General features: G+C 48.9%; 1 protein-coding gene across 4 annotated transcripts in view; it reads right to left on the bottom strand.

Moving 5' to 3' along the window:
• Nucleotides 1-1003: 1003 nt before the first annotated feature.
• kiaa0586 (KIAA0586 ortholog) overlaps nucleotides 1004-15268 on the bottom strand; it is a 33354-nt gene continuing 19089 nt past the window's right edge. The window contains exons 8-26 of one of the 4 annotated variants that reach the window (XM_082515204.1): nucleotides 10844-10973; nucleotides 10339-10766; nucleotides 10182-10254; nucleotides 9786-9947; nucleotides 9486-9693; nucleotides 9200-9406; nucleotides 8998-9098; nucleotides 8779-8916; nucleotides 7675-7856; nucleotides 7478-7602; nucleotides 7209-7399; nucleotides 6809-7140; nucleotides 6493-6731; nucleotides 6362-6414; nucleotides 6174-6284; nucleotides 6012-6096; nucleotides 5672-5826; nucleotides 5556-5589; nucleotides 1004-1204 (exon numbers count right to left, since the gene is read on the bottom strand). In XM_082515204.1, the coding sequence (XP_082371330.1) occupies nucleotides 1062-1204; nucleotides 5556-5589; nucleotides 5672-5826; nucleotides 6012-6096; nucleotides 6174-6284; nucleotides 6362-6414; nucleotides 6493-6731; nucleotides 6809-7140; nucleotides 7209-7399; nucleotides 7478-7602; nucleotides 7675-7856; nucleotides 8779-8916; nucleotides 8998-9098; nucleotides 9200-9406; nucleotides 9486-9693; nucleotides 9786-9947; nucleotides 10182-10254; nucleotides 10339-10766; nucleotides 10844-10973 (3097 nt within the window). In that variant the 3' untranslated portion in view covers nucleotides 1004-1061. Of the gene's footprint in view, nucleotides 1205-5555; nucleotides 5590-5671; nucleotides 5827-6011; nucleotides 6097-6173; nucleotides 6285-6361; nucleotides 6415-6492; nucleotides 6732-6808; nucleotides 7141-7208; nucleotides 7400-7477; nucleotides 7603-7674; nucleotides 7860-8778; nucleotides 8917-8997; nucleotides 9099-9199; nucleotides 9407-9485; nucleotides 9694-9785; nucleotides 9948-10181; nucleotides 10255-10338; nucleotides 10767-10843; nucleotides 10974-15268 lie in introns of all 4 variants that reach the window. The other 3 variants (XM_082515205.1, XM_082515202.1, XM_082515203.1) reach the window with 3 other exon arrangements.

Raw genomic sequence — 15268 nt, 5'->3', positions numbered from 1 at the left:
ATGGCCAAAGAACCAAACGGGACAGGTGGAAAAAAATTAATAAAAAGAAACATTTTCACATGAAGGCGACACCTGGAGAGTTTGGTTTACGTCTTTAAGCGTTGTCATGTCACAAAAGCAATAGAGTCAAACTATCGCTCTTTAAATTCCATGACAGATGTGACACGAATCCTCCGTGGCCAGCAGGTGGCGCTGCATTTATGTAATTTGATTTTAAAGGTAAACTGTACAAATGTTTTTCACCATTAGATGGCAGTAGATCTGTTTTCCTACCCCTTCCCCTGGAGCCGTTGAATGGAGGAGTCGAGTCATCTGCGTTCTTACAGCGTTTTTACAGCAATGGCGTTTTATGGAGCCTCACATTAGTTCCACATGTTAGCAACATACGGTAGCTGTGCCACATTTATATTTACAGGTGAGAAGTTAAAAACCATCAGCTTGTTATCAGCACACATTCTAACTGTCCGATAAGAAGTTGCGGGAACTTTTTGAAGGCTACGAACGCCCGCTGACAGGACTCTGACTCACACAAAGGCCCCGCCTCTCCAGATTCAACTGCATAATCCTGGCTAAACATGTTTTAGTCATTCAAGAGATCAAAAACATTAAATATGATCGTACCGTTTACATCAGCTGTCTATGCCGGGGGAGAGGCGTCCATCTTTATTTACTCTGGGGGCTGTAACGCTTTGTGAAAGGAGCCGATACGAGTCAGCGAAGCTCACTGCTGACCAGCTGTTGAACATATGCTGAGCTGTCTGTAAGGGCTGCTGTTTAGCTGGGATCTCTGTTAGCTTCTATTAGCTGCTGTTTGCCCGGGTTAGTGAAACTTTATTTGAAGTATATCTAACATTATTTGAGTCTCAGAGAATAAACTCAAAGAGGATGGTGTTTGATTAAGATGTTCACGTGTCTCTTTGGGTTTTTGTTTCTTTGGTTAAGTGTAGCATTAAGCTTTTATTGCTGTGAGCAAATTTTAAAAATGAAGTTATTATAACATCTGTTTGGTTTCCATCAGACTTTATTTATTTGAAATGAGTTGAAATATAAAAATATTCTTTTTAAAAACCATCGCTGGTGGAGGAATCCGAGTCTGCCACCGCACTGACCGACGCCTCCATCACCTCCTCCTCCTCCGGAGGTCTTACGGCGGGCAGGTGGACGCCCATCTTCCTGCTTCCTCCCTCCTCCTCCTGCTGTCGAGCTGCAGATACAAACACATAAGATGAATTCAGCTGCGTCCACACAGGAAGCTGGGCCCGCCCACCTTGCCGTTATTACACTCACGTGGTGCGAGCAGAATCATCTGCAGCTCAACGTGGCAAAGACCAAGGAACTGATAGTGGACTTCAGGAAGACCAGGAAACACTTGACCCCTGTTTCAATCCAGGGGGTCAGTGTTGACATTGTGGAGGATTATAAATACCTTGGAGTACACATTGAAAATAAACTGGACTTACAGGAAGGCCAGAGTCGTCTCTATTTTCTGAGGCGGCTGAGGTCCTTCAACATCTGTCGGACAACGCTCAGGATTTTCTATGAGTCTGTTGTGGTCAGTGCTTTCCTCTACGCTGTTGCATGCTGGGGCAGCAGGTTGAAGGTTGCTGATGCCAACAGACTCAATAAACTGATCAGCAATGTCGTGGGGATGGAGCTGGACTCTCTTAGGGTGGTGCTGCAGAGGCCATTGTTGTCCAGGATAAAGACAATGTTGGATAACACCTCCCACCCACTCCATGACATGCTGGTCAGTCACAGGAGCACGCTCAGTGAGAGACTGAGATTACCCATAATGCACCACTGAACGACACAGGAAATCATTCCTGCCTGTGGCTCCCTGTACAACTCCTCCACCCAACACACTGTTTACTGCCATAGCTACACCTTTTTTGCACACGCTCTTCTTTCTTATTCAGATATTTATTAGTAAGTGACTTATATGTATATTGTATATTTTGTATATGTGTGTGTTGTCTGTTTTTATTACTGTTTATACTGGAGCACTGTAAACAACAGAACTCTGATTCGTCCCGCTGTTGAATGTGCTGAACTTCTTCCTGCTGAATCTTTTATTCTGGAGAGCAGCTTTGCATGACTCCATTAGTAATAAACTCCTCAGCTCCTCCCCCCTTTAACCTAGCCTTCTTCTGACTGGCTGAGCTCTGGAAGCCTGCAGAGGGGCAGCACTCGGAGCTGCAGTGTTCATATCTGCTGAGTGAGTAAAGCGTTTACATAACGCGCTGACATCAGAGCACTGTGAAAGGAGAAAGAGGCTCGCTGAGGTCACAGCCGAGCATTATGGCGCGCTCGAGGCGAGGAAGAGGAGGTGACGAGAAACCCTTTGACGCGTCCGTTTCCTTCTGCCGGCTCGGCTCATGAGGTTAGTCTGAAGCCTGAGAGCAGCAGGAACTCGCTGACCCTGAGCTGCCACCAGGAATGGAAAAGCAGCTGTGGGTTTCTGGGACACACTGAGCGGCTGTCTCCAGCAGGGAGGAGCATGAAAGAGGAGCTCTGACGGGGAGACGGGAGGCGGTGTGAGGAGCTGCAGGACACTGAGCTCACTGTGAGGAGGAGCCGCCATGATGGAGGTCTGGACGCCTCACTTCCTGTCCCTGAAAACGATTTATTTTTGTTTCAGTCACTGAATCGAACCCTCTGTGAAACTGCTGCTCCTCACTTCCTGTCACATGACTCCTGCCGCTGGGACGGACGTTCAAACAGGACAATGAGCTCAGTGTGAGGACAGTAACGACGCTGCCTGCTCTCAACACTCAGGGGTCTGTGTGATGTCACAGAACGGCTCCTCCCGACCGCCGTTCAAACGCTCCTTTTAATTGCCTTAAAGGGGGCGGAGCTAAGACCGCTTGTTTCACACAGCAGATGAGCCGAGACACAGAAGGATTATTATGTACTGAGTTATGCAGAGCTGTTCTCACGGTGTCCAGAGATAAACCAATCAGAGCGAGTGGCCCATGAGTCTGCGTCTCTATGGCGATCAAGACAGAGCCATCGCTACTACACATGCCTCCGTTGTCATGGTTACTGAGCATCTTCTAATTAAAGAGACGAAGGTGGACCTGACGAACCTTCACACGCACAGATGTATGTAAACACGTGCTCTGATTGGTCGGTGAAGCCTGCGCGCACTAGAGATGGCACGATACCACTTTTTTATGTCCGATACCGATATCATAAATTTGGATATCTGCCGATACCGATATGAATCCGATATAGTGTGTTTTAATCAACAAAACTGTTTTTTTAAATATCTTGCTGCATTTTGTATAAGTTCATACTCAAGTTTAAAACAACAACTACACTAAAGCTATTCTGTTATACCTATATGCAAAAAAAAATATTTCATAGTTCAGCAATACTGATCAATCTAATAAACTTAAACCTACACCATCCTCCCTATTCTGGTATTTTAAAGAGTACTTAGCATAAATATTAAGCAACCTAACTAATAGGGTTCCAACTCCCAGCAACAACAAAAATAAATAAATAAAAAATAGGGAACCACCCCTCACGCTCCACCTCATGATGCTTAATCGACGTAATCAACCTTAATTTGATGCAGTGTGGAAAAAAATGCACAGAAATCAATTATTTTTCAAGAAATATTAAATAGATTCAACATCTTTCTTCAACAAAATTGCAGACTGCACAGATGGTACCTTCCCAAAGGAAAAAGTACTATAGCTTACTAGGGTATATATATTAGACTTAATAGTCACTATATACAGTAATTGACTTCTATTCATTTTACATCAAATTAAAACTTTGGGTGTCAGATAATTATTTATTAAAAGCTAGACATTTTAAATGAGAATAAGAAAGAAAAGTATGTCTTTGTGCCCCCTTTTCCTTGTTAATGCCCTATCGGCCCCCCTGGCTAAACTTTGCTAGATCCGCCCCTGCACAGTTACCAGCGTCAGCTACGTAGAAAAAGATCCTCGAGTAGAAAGTAATATTAAATAAATTCTTACAACAGCTTATCAAGCTTAAACGTGCTGCTGTTGTTCAGCCACTGGTTTCCTCTTTCTGGTGCAAAGTGGGCCAAAAAGAAACAAGAGACACGGACTCGCGACAGAAAAGCCGATCAGCTGATCGTTAAGCAGTTTCATGATTGAAGTAGCAGCAAGAAGAGGCAGTCGCTCCATATATCGTTTGTTAAGCTTAACGCAGGAATGCTTTACAAACATTCAGAGATGGACTTACACACTTGCTTTACTTCTCTCGGGATAACTTTGTCGGAGATGAAATGCCGGGTTGCTAGCGAAGCTCCAAATGCTATCCAGACCACCGACAGGTCCCGCATGCCACAGCCGCTCTATCACGTGATGCATACTGCTCCGACATGCTAACGTTCTGAGGTGAGTTACGGCGTGTTGCAAGTTTTGTGAGGTGCTTTCGTGATATTTAATGGATCGGATTACATTTTTTATTTTTCTCCGATATCCGATCCAGTAATTTAGGTCAGTATCGGACCGATACCGATACGTAATATCGGATCGGTCCATCTCTAGCGCGCACACCAGCTGTGATATATTTCCATGACAACCAGAGCACAAAGAGAGAGGTTGATGTTCTTCGTCCTTGTCTTCAGGCACGTTTCATTCACAGGAAGTGAACCGCAGCAGTTTCTGGTTCCTGTAAGGCGCTGGTTGTATGATGTCACAACTGCCTCGTTGTTGAGATCTAAAGCTAAGAGTACACGCCCACATGCTCCCATTTCCTCAGAGCGAGTGTTTGACCTGCTCAGCTTCCCGTTAAAAAGTTTGCCTTCACCACCTGACACCTCGCCGAAGGAGGCGGAGTCAGACAGAAGCCTGTTCCTTAAACACTTCACCCAACTCAGAGCGCCCCAGCTCGACGTCCGTGACCCATGTGATCAAATTCCAGATGTAATAAGAGAACACCTGGTCATGTAACATCGACCTGAGCACCGTGCCGCCGTGCGGGGACGCCTCGGTGGCGTCTCGCCGCCGTGATGCGGTGTTTGTGTCGTGTTACAATCAGCATCACCAAATTTCCAACTTTAAAACAATAAAAGCTGAAGAGTGAGGAGTCACCTGATCTCGTTAACAGCTGCGGCTCTCAGCAGGTCAGTTTCATACTGATCTACCTGTCAGGTGTTTCCTGTGTCTGATGTCATCTTTAGGAATCAAACAGGTCTCAGTGGGCTGCCCTGGTTCACTGGGCAGTGAACCAGGGCAGCCCACTGGGAGACTCGGGCTGGTTTTTGTGTGGACACTTGACACCCCCTGCTGCTCACACGATGAAGAGCAGCCATTTTATTCTCTATGTGACCAAAAGTATGTGGACAGCTGACCTGGGGTCAGTTTCTGTTCCTCAAATGTTGTTCCAAACTCGCTCATTTCATTTCATCTCCTCCATCGTCAGCCGATAAAAAGTGACTCACTTTTTATCGGCTGACGATGTTTCCTGTGCTGCTCCAAGCTCGCGGCGTCCGTGATCTCAGCTAAAAAAAAAAAAAAAAAAACAGCAGACACACAAATCGTTCAAGAATCACAGACAGGTGTGTTTCTTACCTGTGTGACTGTTGGACGTCCTGACCAGCAGCACCTGAACACACACACACACTTATCAGCATAAAAATTAAAACACACGAAAACAGCCAACGTGTGTGTGTGTCTGTGTGTCTCACCTGTCCTGGAGTGTGTGTGTTCTCCAGGTGTGGAGGAGGAGACAGCGACAGCTCTGTGTGGAGGTCAGAGGTCAGTGTACCTATTAGCTCCCCCGTCAGGTCGCCCAAAGTAAACGAGCCCTGATTGGTGGCTTCAAAGCTGACCTCTGACACATCTGCAGGGAATGGAAACCGAGTGATGTCAGAGGTGAATCAGAGGCGGGGCCAGTTTCTGACTGAAGCCAGGTGAGAGTGTAAAACCTGGAGGTGTCTGAATGAGAACAGTGTGAGTGGCTCTGTTGTGTTAAACGAGACAAAACTTGTGTTTTTGTCCCTGAGCGTCGTCTGAAGGCAGGCGTACCTGCAGCCTGACTGATCTGTCCAGGTGAGCCGGACTGACCGCTGTGGGTGAAGCTTACTTTCCCGTCCGCCCTCTCCCAGGAGCCCTAAGGACATACGAGGTCAGAGGTCATAAGCTGAGGTGTGGTGCCTCTCACATGCACTCTGATGCCTGCAGGCTCACCTCGGGCTGAGGCCTCTCTCCTCTCTGTGTGACTCCCTGCTCCATTTTGGTCAGCAGGGCCCGCAGGAGGTCGCGACCTTTCACCTGTCCTTCACTGGGGGGGTCAAAGTCCTGGAGGGGGCACATCATTATATTAATATTCAGCTTGTGCTAAGCTTCCAGCAGTGCCTTGCTCAGCGGTTCCTCACCATATCCTGCAGCTCCTGCAGAGAGCTGTTGAAGCTGCACACAGCCCCGCCCCCTGACAGACAAACAGAGCACAGAGTCACACCTGCAGGCTACAGATGTCCTGCTAACACACACATGATGATGATGGTACCTGTCATGGCTGCCGGCTGGTTGGCACTGATGAGCAGCTCTCCCTCTGAGATGTGTTTCAGAGCTGCTTCAGTGCCGGCCGTCACCGTGCTGGAGCTGCTGGACTCCTCGGAGGAGGTGGAGGGGGACGCCGGTCCTGCCTCAGGAGGAGGAGAAGGGGAGCGAGCAGGGGGGAGGGAGGGAGGAGGAGGAGGGTGAGGAGAAGAGAGAGGAGGTTCCTCCTCCGCTACTGACATCAACCTGCAGGAGAAGAAACGTGTTAATGAACCAGGAAGTGTGTGTGTGTGTGTGTGTGTGTGTGTGTGTGTTGGACATACAGAGGTGGTTTGTGTGTGGTTATGTCTTCCACCAGTCTCTCCTCATCCAATGGAAGCTCAGTTTCTTCCCAAGTGAAGGGAGGCGGGGCTTGGTGTACAGTAGCTGGGCTTTCTGCAGAGGGGGTGGGCTCTGGGCTGAGAGTGGGTGTGGCTACGAGCTCTGAGGTCACCAAAAGACCTGGTGGTGCGATTGGTTGAGGAGGCTCCTTATTCAGCGGGCTTGTCGGTTCTGATGGAAGGGGTGTGGTTACTGCCGTAGTCTCTCTGCTGGGCGGGGCCGGGCTGGGCGGTGGGGTTGGTTCTGGTGTGGGGACCAATGGGAGCGGTTCGTTCTGGAAGAGAAGCGGTGGCCTTCAGAGACGGGGCTTAACGCTACGACGCTACGACAGAGTTTCCGTACCTCCTGAGGGTCTGCTGGTCCAGCTGATTCCAGCGCCGGGTCTGGTCCTGCGCCCAGCGGGTCTCTCTGGCCCAGCATCAGGGCGATAGTCTCAGCCAGAACCTCGTTCACCAGCTGCCGGATTAACTCAGAGTCCACGGGCACGCTGGCGTCCACGAACAGCTGCAGGCCTGCGTCTCCTGCTGCCTCCACTGCAGACACACAGAGGAGCAAACAGTCAGGGAGCAGCGGGGGAGCAGAAGAGGAGGAGCAGGAGGAGGTACACCTACCAATGTCTGAGGTGACGCTGCGCTCCTCTGGATCTGACTGGTCCACGTCGCTATTGTGGGCGTGGTCAGAAGGCGGGGGCCAGTACAGCTCTGAGATCATCCTGGACATCAGCTGCTGCTCCACCCTGAACACAGAAACCAAAATGGTGACAATGTGGCGTTGTTTCCACGGTCTGGGGTTCGTGCTGGTTTCTCACCATTCCACCAGCCGGGTCTCCAGGACGTCCCGCTGCAGGGCCGTGCCCAGGACGGGGACCTGATCCTGGGCTGGGAGGGCAGAGGGAGCCTGGGGAGGGAAGATGGGACCCTGGTAGAGGACCGGAGGGGGAGACGGACCCCCGTCCAGCTCCACGGCCTCCTCACCCGACACGCTGACCTCCTGCTGAGAGGAGGTTCACTATTCAGTGACATCACTACACCTGAGCTCAAGATTTCTGCACGGCACTGTAACCTACATGTGCCTGACATTAATATTAATGAGTCAATAGATTATTTTAAAACTCTACACAACATCTTCACCTTCTTCATGACTGAAAACCTTCCAAAAATCGTAAAAACCCCAAAATTCTGAAACAGCGGCTCAGTTTTTAAAGTTTTCTGAGATTTCTACTAAAAGTCTAAAAAACCCAAAAAAACATCACAACTGAAAATCAGTGAAATGACGGGATAAAGATCGAGATATAAATCAGATGTTACTGAAATCACTGAGAAAAAATGAAAAATGAGACCAAAGGATTAATTAATCAAAGTCTCCATGTGTCCAAAAACATGAATAGTAATAGCAATCATCGTCATCATCTTCTTCGCTCTGAGTTGCTGCTGTTCTGTTTTCGTCCAGCAGGTGGCGCTGCAGCCTCACTGAAAACACTGACAGTCTACAGCAGAGGTCTCAACCTGGCGGCTGCATGTTGACGTGAAGAAATCGAATGCAGTGACTTTTTTGTTAAGGAGGAATTGTTTTTGTTGAGTACGATGTTAAAATAAGTTCTTTAAAATGATGGAATATGTCATGAGCAGAGAGCACAAACATGCTGAGGGATGTCTGTTAGCTCAGTGAGAGTCACAAACTCACGTGTTTACTTATGTCTGATTTAGTTAAGAACACAATGACAGCAGCAGTGCTGCCACGTGTGCACAGAACAAACGTCCAATGAAAGGCTTCAGTTAGTGAAGAGGGAACAAAACATTTCAGGAAGTATTTGTGGGCATTTTTTTGTTTTTATACTACTTGAAGACTAAAGTGGCCGTCCTATGAGACGACGGTGGCTGCTCTAAAGCACAGAGGAGGGGGAGGGGCTTACCTGCACAACATCAACAACAGACAGGAAGTCAGTTCCAGGGAAGAAGTCGTCCTCTTCCACTTCTTCCTCGTTCCCTTCGATGATGTCAATCGTGTGTGATGGAGCACGGGGAGGAGCTTGTTCTGCCTCCAGGAGCTGCTGTGAACACACACACACCTGTCAGAGCTCACACCTCCACCCTTGACTGACTGAAGTCCTCAGAGGCTCAAAGCTGCTCACCTGGTCAGGTGCTTCATCGCCCACAGAGGCTGTTGGAGGGGCAGCGAGCGCTGATGTCACTTCCTGAGGATGCTCACACCTGGAGTCCATCCGGGGTGGACCTGCATGGGGAAGGTTGTGTGTGTTATACTTGACCTTTGACCTGGAACTGTTGTTTATGTTTATTTTAACCTTTACAGAAACAGGTTACTATGTTACTGACCCAGTGGGATCGCTATGGCGACAGGGCAGCTGTTTGCAGGGGTCATGCTGAGGTCATCAAAGTGACCTGAGGTCAGGTGTGATGAGCTGAAAATGTGAGATCGTCCAGGTGAGGAGGAAGCAAAGGGAGGGGCTGAAATGATTGGTTGGGGCTGAGTGAGGGGTGGGGCCAGGCTGGTCTGAGTCTTGGAGGACTTCAGCTTCACACCTGAGACGCAGAGCAGAATGTTTGACAACGCCCACAGGTCAACCTTTACCATCACACTTACTGATGTTGACTTTCTGACCTCGGACACTCTCCACTAGTCGGGGGCGGGGCTTCCTTCCGAGTGGTGAGGCAGGTGAGCTGAGGCGAAGGTACGGACTCTTCTTCAGGGTCCGTCTCAGACCTTCATACGGCGCCCGGCCATACAGCCGGGTCAGGTACGATTCTCCATCCACTTCCAACTGATGACGCTCAGCTGCTCCACCTGTGCCTCGGTTAGGCTCCACCCCCTGCAGGTGCATAAACACATAACCAATCAGTGATCGCTTGTTTGTTATTGATGAGAAACTAATCAATGGCTTCCAGAAGAATCCAGCCTCACCGCTCTGATTCCGGCTCTCTGCCCTCTGCTTCCTCTCCTCGCTGTCCTCATACTTCCTGTTCCTCTGAGCGCGCCCACTGGCCTCTCCTTCCCTGAGTGGGCGGAGCTATCAGCGTCCACAGCTGAGTGATGGTTTCTGATGTTCCCTGAGGACATCTCAGCCTGATGGCAAGGCAGAAAAGGGTCAGTCCCCGTTTTACTTCTTCTGCTCTTTCTCTGAGCACCGGGGGAGGAGCAGAAGAAGAAAAGTTCAAAGAAGAAGAAGCGTTTGTGCTGTCGTATGAGTGAGAGAACAGATGGCGCCACATCGGAGTTCTAGAAGTGAAGTTTAGAAGAAGCAGAAGAAGAAGCAGACAAAAAGAAAGATGAAGGTGTTCCCAGCCTGCTGGAGCTCACCTGGATGTCTCTGCTTAACCTGCTGATCCAGGCGTCCACTGTCTTCTTGATGCGGACCTCCTCGCTGTGGTCTCTGCTGGTCAGAGAAACCATCCTAAGTGTTTAAACCTGTCCTGTGTTAGCGAGCACACCTGAAGTCAACACTACAATTAGCTACCTGTTAGCAGCTAGCGCCTCCAGCTGGCAGTGCAGAACCTCTCCGGTCCGGGCTCTGAGCAGAGCCTCCAGGTTCTCCTCCAGAACTTTCTTCTGCTTTCGAACCTGATGGAGAACCTGACCCGCCTCCTCCAGCAGGGACGGGACCGCGGACCTCCTCTGGACCAGCACAGACTGGGACTGCTGGGACCAGAGGTTATGTTCTTCATCAGTGGTTTTATTGGGCTGGGGTAGTCTGGACTGGTTTTGCTGGGACTGTAAACTGTTTTCATGGGATAAGTTTTGTTGGAGGTGGGAAGATCGGGACCTCGGGCGATTTTCCTTTGAGGTGGTTTGTTGGGACTGGGTTTGCTGGGACTGGGACTGGGTTTGTTGGGATTGCTGGTGCTTCGGTGAAGGTCTGCTGGTTTTCAGAGGGTCTTCTGGCTGCTGGGGGACAGAACGTGTGTCAGGCTTCAGTATTACAGACTCCCGTTAACTCGAGCTGAGCTGAACTGTACACTGACCGTCAGCAGCATCTTCATCTCAGTCTTCAGACGCTTCATCTCCTGCAGTACGTCATTGGCTCTCCTCGCTGCCTCCCAGCTGTGATTGGCTAAAGACCGGAGCTGAGACCTTTCAGGCATGTGAGCATGTCTGAAGCATTAAAAACATGCAAAGGGAACAGATTTAACTTCCTAGATCGCTCAGCCTGAATAAATGACCAGTGTAACGCTATAATATTAATATCTGTTAGTTTTTGAGTGTCTTATCTGACTAAACACTCACGCCTCAACAACGCTGTTGTTACTCAAGAAGTGAAAGTAACAGCCCATCCAGCGCTCCGCTCCACGCAGCGTCACATATCCTAATACACAATCTGACTCACATCATCATCATTTATATAGCACTTTAAAAACACACCTGGTAGACCAAAGTGCTGTACAATACAAATATGCATATAGTAATAAGATGGTAAATGGTAAATGGCCTGTATTTATATAGCGCTTTACTAGTCCCTAAGGACCCCAAAGCGCTTTACATATCCAGTCATCCACCCATTCACACACACATTCACACACTGGTGATGGCAGTCACTACAGCCACCCTGGGGCGCACTGACAGAGGCGAGGCTGCCGGACACTGGCGCCACCGGGCCCTCTGACCACCACCAGTAGGCAACGGGTGAAGTGTCTTGCCCAAGGACACAACGACCGAGACTGTCCAAGCCGGGGCTCGAACCAGCAACCTTCCGATTACAAGGCGAACTCCCAACTCTTGAGCCACGATCGCCAGGTTGGTGGAATGAAGCTGACACTGAGCTGAGCCCCGCCCTTCAGGCTGCTCCCAATCACCAACGCTTACACTCTTAACCGTGTTCTCGCGTGGAGGGGCGGGACTTATGATGTACCCTACAGCCATCCACCAGGGGGCGAGAAAGCTACCCACCCTCCGAAAAGCACACGCTGCTGCGATCACACAGCAGCACTGAGGACCGACAGGAAACCAAGATCAGAACCATTAAACAGAAGTAAACAAACAAATAAATGATGCGACAGCGTGGAAGAAAACTACTGACACTGAACGTTACACTGATTCAAATTAATGAGATCAAACACACAACACACAGTGTCACATTCTTGGCAATTCAGCTGAGTCTAAAGCGCGCGCGCGCGCGCGCACACACACACACACACACACACACACACACACACACACACACAGACAGACAGACAGACAGACAGACACACACACACACAGACAGACACACACGCACACACACACACACAGACACACACACACACACACACACACACACACACACACACACACACACAGCGGGCCGTCGGAAGCGTCTGGAATCACTCTGAGGACAGTGTGACTCACGCAGCGAGGACATTGATGCGTTGGCGCCTTCACATCGTGGGGAGTTTGCAGGTACAAACTACATAAAGTGAAAAAAAAGCATCACAAAATGGTCTCAGAATATCAAAACTAAAATATACAGACTGAGGAGGATGTACGCAATGATGCGAGCTCGGAGAGGAACGCCCCCCCGAGGCTCGCAAGCGAGTCCCACCGTAACATCGCGACTATGGCCTGACAGAACAGAGTTCGGTTATTTCTGATGATACAACAGAGACGTTCTGAGGTCCCTCAGAAACGTCTGACCCAGGGCGATTTTATGAATGAATCATAGCATCCCAGCTCGCCTCTCCCCTGCTCTGGCTGTAGCGCCGTTGCTGCCAGAGCGATGGTGGCTGAGACGCAGCGGAGCGGAGGTGTAAGTGCCTGGCTTAAAACAGGACGTTAGCTGCATTTAACCTTCAGTTATTCTTTATATAGTTGGTAGGAGTCAGACCATGTTTCTGTTAGCTGAAAACATTACAGCAGGTAACCTGTAGTGTTGGAAACGTGTTTTCCGACGATGTTTGCTACCCTACAATCCGTCCTGCTCTGTAGTAAAATCAGCGACATTTGACCGTCCTGTTGCTCCCATTGAAATTTATGCAGCCTATTTAAAATCTAAATCTTTAAACTGTCCGCAGCCTACTGCTGTTACCACTGTCCTGTTTGAAATGGAATGGGAGAAGCTGGTTATTTTGTCATATGTGCCAAGATTAAACCCAGGAGCCACATTCAGGTAAAAGTGTAAGAACAAATGATCAGTGTTTCAATATTTATCTTTTATTAGATGTTCATGTGGTTTGGTTATTTGCCTTTTGGTTGAAAGTACACTGAGAGAAGATTTTTCATTAGTGATCTTAATAGTATTTGTTTTTTCATATTAATGTAATTTTTTATCTAATTGAATACAATCTATTTAAAAATAATAATAATAATAATAATAATGGATTGCATTTTTTATAGCGCTTTTCAAGGCACCCAAAGCGCTTTACAATTCCACTATTCATTCACACACAGGTGGAGGCAGCTACGGTTGTAGCCACAGCTGCCCTGGGGCAGAAGCGAGGCTGCCATATCGCACCATCGGCCCCTCTGGCCAACACCAGGCAGGCGGTAGGTGAAGTGAATCTCTGTCAAAAAAATGCAGTCAGTTTACTTCTTACTCACTATGAGCATCATTCATTATCCTCCCCCAGTAATTAAGGTTAGGATATGTATTTTTTCTATTCCAATCCATTCTTCTTTAGCAGCATTTAACCTTGATCAGATTTGATGGTTTTGTTACAGACTTTTCAAAAAAGTGTTTTGCTTTTCTTTCACAAATGTGGGATTAAATTGTGTTAAAATGTACAAAACAGTGATGTTTTTTTTTTTGGACGAGGACCCAGGCACAGAGAGACTTGATGAATTCAAGAATCTTATGATTTAATAAAGAAATTTGCAGACTTGCACAGAGAGGGTAAAATTATGATGACTGATAACAGAGATGAAGACAACAGACGACGAGGACAGGGAGGAACAGGGGTTTAAATGCACCAAGGAGACAGTCAGAGGGAACTCGGGACAACTGGAGACATGTAGGGATGCAGGGACTGACAGAGACGGGGAAGACGTGTCATTGTAACGAGTAAAGTTTATCTTGCCTGGCTGGGCAGTTCTCTGGGTGCTCAGCACGCCCAAAGCTCTGATCCTAGAATCGCCCCTGGTCTGACCTTCATCTCAGAAGGTCCAAACGCCCTCAGCTAAAGTCGTGACGCTCGCTGAAGCTGGAAATGTGGCGGTGGGTGGGGATAAAATGGGCGCCGCTGTCAACTTGCCCTCTGTCATTTAATCGCTCAGAAACTATCACAAACAGCTGCTGCAGGCTGTCTGCTGCTGCTGTTGCTAGGCAACACCCCAGTGGTTTCTCATGGTGACAGCGAGCAGAGATGCTGATGGAGGAAACGGGCGGGGGGAGGGGGCCCGGGCCTCCCCTTCCTCCTCTCTGTAGACCTTTACATGCCAGCAATAATTCATGAGCGCCGTAGTAACGGCTGCGGATGACTATTAATGCCGCGTCTTTGTGCTTCACCCTTTTCTTTGTCCTTGTGCTTCCCTTCAGCGCTCCGAGCACGCTGCGTGTTCGACACACGAGCTAAAACCGGATCGGTGCAGGCCCACGTGGACCACATTCCTTCGATGATTAATGCTGAGCACAGGTGGACTGCTGTGCTGCCTGAATGTGGACCCGAACAGGCTAACCTGCCTAGGACAGATGTGGAGCCACATGTGTGGTGGGGTCTGGGTCTAATACTTAAACATGTTAAATAAAGAGAGTCCCCGTGTGTGGCACGAGGCCCTGTGGGTGAGTTTCAGCAGGCAGACCCGGCTTAACTGCTGAACTACCTGAGACAAAATCCATTATGGTTAAATGTGGACCAAAAAGGGACACTTTGTGGACGTAGACCCCCCTCCCCCTTTGCTGCCGTACAGGCTAAATGTGGACCTGCCACACACAGCTGGCTGAATGCTGACTGAACCTAAGTGGGGTACATGAAATGGAATAGACACACAGCGGGTGGAAAATGTCAGGTGGGCCAGATGTGGTTCAAATATCATGACATAGCTGACATCTGGCCCACATAAAGCGTTTTAGCATCCGGACTCCAAAATACGGATCCACCGACTCCAGATGGATCCGCTGCAGGTGTGGAGCTAAATCAAGTTTGCATGAAATCTGCAGCACGAGCTGAAGTGGACCAATCGGGCAACATAAAAACACAGCGAGACGGAGGCTTCTGAGCGGGCCAGTGGGGGAGGGTCGACACCACAAACAGTCATAGGTGTGTGTGTGGGGTTGGGGGGGCCGGCGGGGAGTGCTGATGGACATTAAAAAAAAAAAGTTTAAAAAAAAAGAGTGCTGACATCATCGTCTTAAATGCAGTCAACGCCGTGACACGCAGAGAGGGGTGGGGGCTTGTTTATCGGCACAAATGTGAAGTTATTGACGCCTACGATTATGATTCTGTCAGTGTTTAAAGAGCGGCCGATCACTGCAGCGCTTG

Source organism: Aulonocara stuartgranti (genome assembly GCF_965226115.1).
Source record: "Aulonocara stuartgranti genome assembly, chromosome: 19".
Taxonomy (NCBI): domain Eukaryota; kingdom Metazoa; phylum Chordata; class Actinopteri; order Cichliformes; family Cichlidae; genus Aulonocara; species Aulonocara stuartgranti.
Note: the sequence above shows the minus strand (reverse complement) of the source record. Positions and strands in the feature narration are given on the sequence as shown.